Source organism: Sinocyclocheilus rhinocerous, unplaced genomic scaffold (genome assembly GCF_001515625.1).
Source record: "Sinocyclocheilus rhinocerous isolate Xijiao unplaced genomic scaffold, SAMN03320098_v1.1 scaffold494, whole genome shotgun sequence".
Taxonomy (NCBI): domain Eukaryota; kingdom Metazoa; phylum Chordata; class Actinopteri; order Cypriniformes; family Cyprinidae; genus Sinocyclocheilus; species Sinocyclocheilus rhinocerous.
This window is the reverse complement of record NW_015628684.1, coordinates 487,781-497,193: the sequence shown is the minus strand read 5'-3', so window position 1 is coordinate 497,193 and position 9,413 is coordinate 487,781. Positions and strand designations below refer to the sequence as shown.

The following is a 9,413-nucleotide window of genomic DNA, read 5'->3' as shown; positions in this document are numbered from 1 at the left end:
TTTTAGAATTTGAATTGGGGGGGGTTTAGTTTTGTTCATTTGAAACATTTAACAATATGCCATTTACTTTATGCTATTTGTTTCATGAACTTTAATTTTTGAACAGCAGACTTTAACAATTAATACAAATTAACTTCACTTTTAATTAAACGCAAAGTAAATACAAATTAAATGTGAATGCATGTTTTTAAAGTAATCAAGTCAAGACACTTTTATTAATTTAGCACTTTATACATTAGAGATATTTCAAAGCAGCTTCACAGTATTAAAGGCATAGTTCACCCAAAAATGAGAATTCTGTCATTAATTACTCACCCTCATGTCGTTCCAAACCCGTAAGACCTTCGTTCATCTTCTGAACACAAATTAAGATATTTTTTATGAAATCCGAGAGCTTTCTGACCCTGTATAGACAACAACACAACTGACACATAGTAAGGACATTGTTAAAATAGTCTGTGACATTAGTGGTTCAACCATAATTTTAGAAAGCTATGAGAATACTTTTTGTATGCAAAGCAAACAAAAATAATGAGCTTATTCAACTATTTGTTCTCTTCCGTGTCAGTCTTTGACGTGCGTTCATGAGAGTACCACAATGCATTCTTGTGGTGCTGCTGACACAGGAACCAGCGTTCAGTTGCATTGTTGTATATGCAGGGTCAGAAAACTCAAATTTCTTCAAAAATATCGTAATTTGTGTTCCCAAGATGAACGAAGGTCTTACAGGTTTGGAACGACTTGAGGGTGAGTAATTAATGACAGAATTTTCATTTTTGGGAGAACTGTCCCTTTAAACAGGGAAGTAACAGAATCAGTGATGCCAACTTCAAATGATAATCTGAAATAATTTCTATTTCGGAAATAAATGTTTCATTTATTTATTTTTTATTTATAGGCAGTGTGTGGGTTTACTCTATTTATCCTCCTAACTACAACCAAACCGTGGCTGGAGATGCCTACTGCAATAAGACCCTCTACCAGTTTGCATTCTGGACCACCACAATGGGATACATTCTGTTAGGTCTGGCGCTGTTGTTTGGATGCTGTGTTTGTATCTGTGCTTGCATTTATGGAATAGCAAAGGATTAGCAAAATTCTGTGGGCCACCTTAATTTATCTTGATGACAGGGTTTTGATGGTTTGTGTGATAAATTCACAAAACCAAATTTATGTAAAAAATATTGTGTTTAAAAGTTTTGGTAGCATTTTGAGCATTGAAAGTAAAGAGAAGTGATATTATTGTCTTTTTTTTTTTTGACTAACAATGAAAATGAAATCTTAGTAATAAAATCAAATTAGCCACCCACTCAATGTTTTTGTTATTCTGTTCAATTGCACACACATAAATAAAGAAAGAAAGAAAGAAAGAAAGAAAGAAATAAGAGAGACAGAGTGGTTAAGAAAACATTACAGTTGATTATAGGCACAATATGTAAGTTTTCGCCGCTAGAGGGTGCATATTCAAAACAAACAAAGAGGCAAAGGCGTAGTTTGATGACGCCGTGACTGAGGCCTTGTCCACACGTACACGGGTATTTTTATAAACTGAGTTTTTCCTTCTTCTGTTTTAAAAAAAATCTCCGTCCACATGAAAACGCAAATGCATGTGTAACGGAGGCCAGCGAGTAGGTGCTGTGCAAGGTAAACCTCACTCCCCTGATCTCAAGAGACGCACTAGCGACTGACGCTAGTGGCTGTAGCCATTTAGCCTCCTTGTTAGTGCGTCGAGACCCACTCGTAGCGAGAACGAGGTGTGGCGGAGTGGACCCGGGAGAGGGGGGTTACATTGGTGCCGTGACCCGGATGGGAGTATTATGGATGAGCTAATGATTTATTAAAGCGATAGTTCACCCAAAAATGAAAATGTGATGTTTATCTGCTTACCCCCAGGGCATCCAAGATGTAGGTGACTGTTTCTTCAGTAGAACACAAACAAAGATTTTTAACTCAAACTGTTGCAGTCTGTCAGTCTTATGATGGAAGTGAATGGGAATCACGGCTTTGAGAGAGAAAAAAACATACACAAACAAAACCAAATTTTGGCCGAGGCCGCTGAATGAGCGTGACACATGGCTCGAAAGCAGCGGAGCTTTTATTATGCCACAGTCGACCGCTTCCACTCCTTCCGGTCGTGCGTATGTGGGGTAAAGCAGCGCTGTTTTATGGCGACACAATGACACTATGAACACGGTCCGCGTCACTAGTTAAAATTGCTTATTTCTCTGGATTTAAACATTCTTCGAAACATTTGGGATAATGTAAGTACACAAGTCAGCAAAATATATAGCACTGTTCTAGTCGTTTTTGGATATTTTAATTAAAAAATCTTACATATTGTGCCTTTAAATCCAGTATAGAGGACTAAGAAAAATGTGTGCATTGCAGTTTTGGTTGGACAGTTAGGACCCATGTGCAGAGCTTTATTTTGCATAAAAGAATCCAGTCACTTTTGTCAACTGGAATTAGTAGACATTATCAAACCAAAAAACAAAGGGCCAGAACTGCATTACAAACACTACAAAAATACTCTAGCAGCTTTTTTAAACAACTGAACGGGGAATGAAATGAATAACAGGTGAACTTAGTGATGTACAAAGAAACAGTTGAGAATACAAGGATACAGTGACCTCTGGCGTCCAAGCGGTGACATGACGGTCTCCATTGCTACACACGAGGAGGTTAAACGGTCCAATTTTGCTACACATTGTTTCTATATTAAAAAAGTAGAAAATAAAATAGATCCTCTGATCACGTTTTAGCTCTTAACTAACAGTATAATAAAGCCAAACAATTATTATACTCAAGGAAAATTGCTACATAGTGATAAAAATAGATGATACAATATTATAGTTGAGTAAGGGTCATATAAGACAATATTGTGTTATATGCCAGATGTAGACGTGCTTCCAGCCTGTAATGTCATTTCTCAGACAAACTGAGGAGAAAGCAGAAGAATAGACTTGCAAAAAAATTTGCGCAAGTTGGAAAAGCAGAATACTTAGGCCTACACTTCCGTTCAAAAGTTTGGTGTCATTAAGATTTGTAAGTCTTTAATGCAAGCCAATACAGTAAAAGCAGTATATTGTGAAATACTATCACAATTTAAACTAGCATTTTTTAAATTATTATTAATTTCTTTTCAAATGTAATGTATTCCCGTAATGACAAATCTTATTTTTCAGCAGCCATGCATTACTCAAGTCTCCAGTATCACATGATCCTTCAGAAATCATTAATCAAAGCCATTGAAAACGTGTGTGTGTGTGTGTGTGTGTGTTTTAACGGATCTGATAATATACTGATTTTGTTTTTGTTTTTAATTTTTTTATGTTCTTTTTTAATAAATAGAAAGTTCAAAAGAACAGCATTTATTTGAAATAGAAATCTTTTTCTGTCACTTTTGAGCATTTGAATGTGTCCTCGTTGAATAATTTAATATAATTATAAAACAATATGTAGGCTATATTGTAAAGATGTGTAAATTGTGAAATTTTTCTTGAGGTCCTGTTACACTCACACAATGATCTCACTGAAGTTCTGGTTAAGGTTAATCATAGGCTAATGAAATGTTTCCTTTCTCTTTAATATGACCGCTTCATTCTGGAAAGGTGTGGCTCACCGCGGAAACATGTCGCGCTCTGCTGGAACATTATGCTGGTTTGAAATACTGGAAATTCTAACTACGGTCAATAAGACAGATAAGAGAAGAATTTCGTTATTTTCTTCATATAGTTATTAGATGAGGACTAGAGCACACTACAGTTCTGCTGTTTAAAGCCTGATAGGAGACGCAAGAGGAAACCTTTCTCAACATTTAAGCTGGGGTGAGATGTTTACTTTTAATGATCATGTACATAAAACGTATCCTTAGATCCATGTATTCCATTTTAATGATGTACTTGGTTAATGTCTAATGATATCTTATTTTTTTCTCATTTTTGAACTTAAGAAAGAAAGAAAGTAATCGCACATATTCAGCAACTATCCTGAGAATGGACGATTCAAAGTCATCAGCATTTTTGACATCACTGTTTGGTAAGAGCTAGCCTATTAACAATCTCGTTAAGAATACGTTGCTTTTGTAATCTGTGTTAAACTAACATAGCCTAAATGATGTCCAAATGTCCTATAGTTTTAGTGAATACTTGGCAAAGTACGAATGTGACAGTATTGTTGTCTGAGCAGTCTGTTTATTTTTCAGTGATACTGGCTGTTGTTGTACTGGGGGTTATAATTGCTGCCATTGGAATTGGTAAATCAAGCATTTTTACCTCATTATTCACTATTCACAAATAATGTGGATTTAATAACATATTCCAGTATAATATTGACAGAAACATTCACATACTTTGTACAGTCAGCAAACACACTCCTCTACACAAACACAAAGGCCGCTGAATTTTATTTGTTTGATTTTTTTAGGGGCCTACACTCTGAGAGACTGCCCTGTCCAGCCCTACATCCCAATCTACCTTATAGTATTTGGTGTATTTGTTTTGCTTGTTCTGATAGTGAGCCTGGGCTTATTGTGTGGTACACTTGCAAAAGACACCTATGAATTGCTGCTGCTATCTATGCTGATCATCTCCGTCAGCGCCATCCTCTACCTATTTGTTGTTTGCTGGTTCATCACAGGTGAGTGAATTTGTCAAACAGGAGTTACAGAAGGAGGGGTGAAGATATTTGATTTGATTGAATACGCAAAAGAAGGTTAAACATTCTCTGCAGATAAAAAATTAAAGGTGAAGCATAATGTTGTGACAGGCTGAAGAATGTGGGGCTGTAAAGTCATAATTCACCACTGGTAAGATGGGGCTTTAATAAAAGTTGTCTGTCTATGCGGTAGAAACACTTTTTTGAATTGGTGTTACATTAGAGAAAACTGGGGGAAAGGGCTGTAGTGAAAATAGGTACACTGTAAAAAAAAAAAAATCCGTAAAATAGCAGAAAAAGTACTGGCAGCTCATTACACAGGACGTTATCCATTCATTTTACGGACATTTCTGTTAACACTAAAACACAATGCAATGAAGTGTAAAATTCAAAATACTGGTAAAACACCTGTAAAAAATAAATATGGAAAAATTCCTTCAAATTATACAGGATATTGTACCCTATTTTTACATATTTTTTTAGAGTGTCGGAAAACTTCAACACCCATAATGCACTGGGCTCGATCACGTGAGCAGGGGGGAAAAAATGCAGAAGTACAATCTGTAGTTTTAACAAAAGTCCAGAAGATATCATTGAAAAATAATGCACTTTGTCCATTTACTTATATTACATTGTAACAATACAAAGCTGGCTGAAAATTGGTGAACTTACCCTTTAAATTAAATATTTGCACACAAAAAAAATACAAAAGTTGAAAATTTCTATTGTTGTTTAAATTTCACAGATATCAAAGGAATATTTAACTCAACTAAAATGTTTTCTCTGTGTATTGCAGGGAGTGTCTGGATATATTCTGTACATCCTCCCAGTTATGACCCAACAAATGAAGAGAACTACTGCAACAAAACTCTGTATCTCTTTGCATTCTGGTTGAATACAGTCTGTTACGGCTGTCTGGCTGTCTTGCTGCTTTGTAGTGGATTTTTAGTGCTTTATACATGTGTACAAAATACTTGTCAAAGAGCACAGTCATTGGCTTCAAACTCTCAGCAACAAACATAGGATGTTTCACAATGTATCATGATTTTATATTTAGCAGTTGCTTTTATTAAAACCACAATGTAATCATACATTTGATCAATATGTGCCCTAAGAATCAAATCCATGACCTTGACATTATATATCCTATTTTCTACCAGTATAGGGCTACAGAAAAGCCCATTTTTAGGGTGAACTGATCTGATGTGATCTGTATAGTGATATATTACATTGTTCAAAATCAAGGCCCGGACTTGAAGGTAATGCACAGCTTAATTTGAAAAATATCAATATAAATAAAATATATACTGCCACCGCAGTGTATAAAAGTCATACTATTCAGATTTTGTTAACTGAAAATGTTTATATAAAGGCAAAAAGGTGGTTGTTATTTTTCAGTTTGGGTTTGCAATAACAGTTTCTCAACATTTCACCAAAGGAAGTGTTTTAATGCTACTGGCTGAGTCTGATGGCCACAGAACTGTGAAAACATACTGGCTGACTCAGAGCAGCTCTATCCGGTTTAACTTGAATATACTATTCACATCTTCACAACAAAGCTAATTTTGGGGGTCCTCCTCATATTTGAAAGTCTATGAGGCAAATTAATAAGAGAGAATTCACATTTGTATGGACTTTTTAAGAAATCGTTGAAGATGGAGACTACTGAGATGGCTGCCAGAAAATCTTTCATTGGTAAGAATATTAAGAAATTATGTTGTTGTTGTTTTTCCAATAACTAATAAACTACAATAAAAAGAACAGGAAACTTTCTTCTTCTTTCTTTTTTTTCCAGTGATGATTAACATGATTGCATGGATGATTTTAATAACAGCTACTGGATTAGGTAAAGAGCAGTTTTTGTTTACAGTATCAAATATTGATGAGATGATACGTGTAATCACATTCTGGAGCACTATAAATGCTTTTAACTAATAACTGTATGTCAGGTAACAACAACAAGAAGATGAGAAGCTTTCTCACACCACTGGAAGTCTGCTTGTTACTCTGTCATATGGCTGTTTGGATAAATGTTTCTAGGAGTGATCCATTTTCACGAGTGCCCTGTCCAGCCAAACCTCCCCATCTATGTGACTGTGATTGGAGTGACTGGTCTGCTTTCACTGTTGGTCATGTACCTGAGGAACACTTTGGACGACTGTCTGCTGGCTCGGTTCTGCAGTGCTTTCAGCTTTACGCTCTACCTATTAATTGTGTGCTGGTTCATTGCTGGTGAGAGAAAGAGATGTTAAATTACTGATAATAAAGGACAAAGTTATTGTCAGCCCAGTGCCAGCACAACATATTTTTATTAATAGCCTATTTATTTATTTATAAATAATATAGTGAAACTAAAATCAATGGTGGTCTCATGCTGTTCTTTCAGGTACCTACTGGATTTACTCCATATATCCTCCCAACTATGTTCCCACCAGCACTGGAGACCACTGTCACAAAACCCTGTATCTGTTTGCATTTTGGATTAACAATCTAGGCTTTCTTTGTGTGTTCATACTGTCTCTTTTTGCTTTGTATACCACTTTGACACGTAGGTCTATATTGTTCACCAATAGAACCCTATATGTTCAAATTTAGCTGCAGACCTGTAGATAACTTCCAGTAATGCTCTGAAAATGTGCTGTATTATTTACTGGTATGAGTGATCTTATTATATACGTTTGTTACAAGAGGTGTTCTCGTAGTTTTCAGTGGTTGTTTCATCAATAAAGTTCTTGATGGTTCTTTAACTACTGAAGATAAATGTGCAATAATATACCTTCATTTATTCATTAGAATATATTTATTTATTAATCAAATATTTCTTGAGATCTGTGAGCGATAAAGCAATCAAAACAAAGATTAACAGCACCTTATTTTATTTATTATTATTATTATTTGTATTTGTTTTTGAACATTAGCTATATCTTTTTTTCAGTAGATCTCTTAATTGCGAAAAGTTGCAAATATCAAAACACACCAATTAAAAAAACGTGCTAAATTATTCAAAAGGAAAAAAAAAAAAAACATCCTTGTATTTTGAATAATTCATGAGTGTGTTGTTTGCCCCGCCCACAACACTTGCGCTAGGTCAGTTGTTCTGTCACGGCACCCGTCCCAGAAATGCCTGGCGAGGCATCAACAACAACTGTTCACAAAACTGCGTTATATTTTGAAAATACGCCGTCAGAAAGACTATATCTAATCCATCTTAACAAGTCGGCTAGTTGTTATGGCTGGTAGGTACACATTTAATCCAATACGTGTAAAACAAACACTCAACGCGACTTTGCATTTAATGCACGTTAGCTAGTTGATATGTTTGGCGTGTGCAGGTTACTTGAGCTTGACCTAGAGCAGCCTACTTTTAGGACTTTGCTATCTGAACCCCTCATAGTTAATGCTTAAACATAACCTCATAGTTTTGCGGTAAGAGATGTATTTCTGTAAATACAACAGCGTGCCAGTGGTATCATAGTTGTGTATTGATGCGCTTTTTGTTTTGTCCCGTTGTTTTGTCCTTTTGTTTGTCCTCAACTGTTGTGGTTAAGTTGCGGAACTAGTGGCAAAATGCTTGCAGGCACGAGAAATGGCTTACTGTCCGTACAGTGGGTTTGCAGTCGGTGCTGCAATTTTGACGACAGGGGGCGCCATTATCACTGGTAGGCGGACGCAACTGTTTATATCATGTTTGACTGAAGCAACATGATTCCACAGCATTTGATCTGCCATGTAGTCAGCTCTTTATCCTCTTGTGCTGTTAAAGTGTTCTTAACCATTATATGTTGTAGGCTGCAATGTTGAGAATGCCTCCTATGGCCTTACTGTGTGTGCGGAGAGAACTGCGATACAGAGAGCGGTCGCAGAAGGATACCGAAGATTTACAGCCATAGCTGTCACATGGTATATCATATATATTCCGAATACAAACTGACTTACTGAACAGAAAACATATTCAGTATGTTAAAGAATCCTTTTGATTTCACCAACAGTGATATCAGAGATAGTTTTGTGGGACCATGTGGTGCTTGTCGACAGGTATTAATGGAGGTATGGCTACACTCATATTTTATCACGTATGTCAATTATTACTTTTGAACATCTTTTCCTTTGTCTCGGTTTTTTCATATCCCTTTCTGTCACTTGCTCTTTTTTTGTAGTTTGGCACAGAATGGGACGTTTACCTCACTAAGCCAGATGGAACCTATAGGAAGACCAGTCTCAGAGACCTCTTGCCTTTAGCATTCACCCCGGCTCACCTGCAAAAGAACTGAATGCACTACCCTAAAATTTTCTTTCTTTTTTTTAATCTAAATTTAGGATTAATACCACCAAGAGCTGTGCTGTACGTGAGGCCATTTCAGTCACAACATCATCTCTATAAACCCTGCAGTCTACAAAAGTCCTTATTCAAATGTAGTACATAAGAAGGGTCAGAAATGTTCGAACAGCTTTAATTGAATGTCAACTTTTTTAATGAATAAAAAACAAACAGATTGTTTGGCTTTCTTTAAAATGTAAAAAAAAAAAGTTAGAATTTTTTTAAGATCTTTTTTTTTTTTTTTTAAGTCTAAACCTTTTGTCCCTTGTTTATTTAGAGAATATAGAGACAGAAAGAATGGTTTAATACTTTATACTTTTCACACAAAAGTATAAAAGAATGCTGTAATAAGGTCCTATTGAGGCTGTGTGAATTAAACTGGTCAATTTAGGCAGATGTCTGTTGGTTGACCTGATTCACATGTACACTCTAAAAAATG

At 35.8% G+C, this 9,413-nt stretch overlaps 1 protein-coding gene across 1 annotated transcript; it reads left to right on the top strand.

Annotated features, from left to right (window-relative positions):
• Positions 1 to 7,717: 7,717 nt before the first annotated feature.
• On the top strand, positions 7,718 to 9,125 carry LOC107738085 (cytidine deaminase). The gene is made up of 5 exons (XM_016549760.1): positions 7,718 to 7,892; positions 8,205 to 8,315; positions 8,445 to 8,556; positions 8,646 to 8,703; positions 8,814 to 9,125. Exons 1-5 carry the CDS (start codon positions 7,886 to 7,888, stop codon positions 8,925 to 8,927), a joined length of 402 nt encoding a protein of 133 aa, XP_016405246.1. The 5' UTR covers positions 7,718 to 7,885; the 3' UTR covers positions 8,928 to 9,125.
• Positions 9,126 to 9,413: the final 288 nt, after the last annotated feature.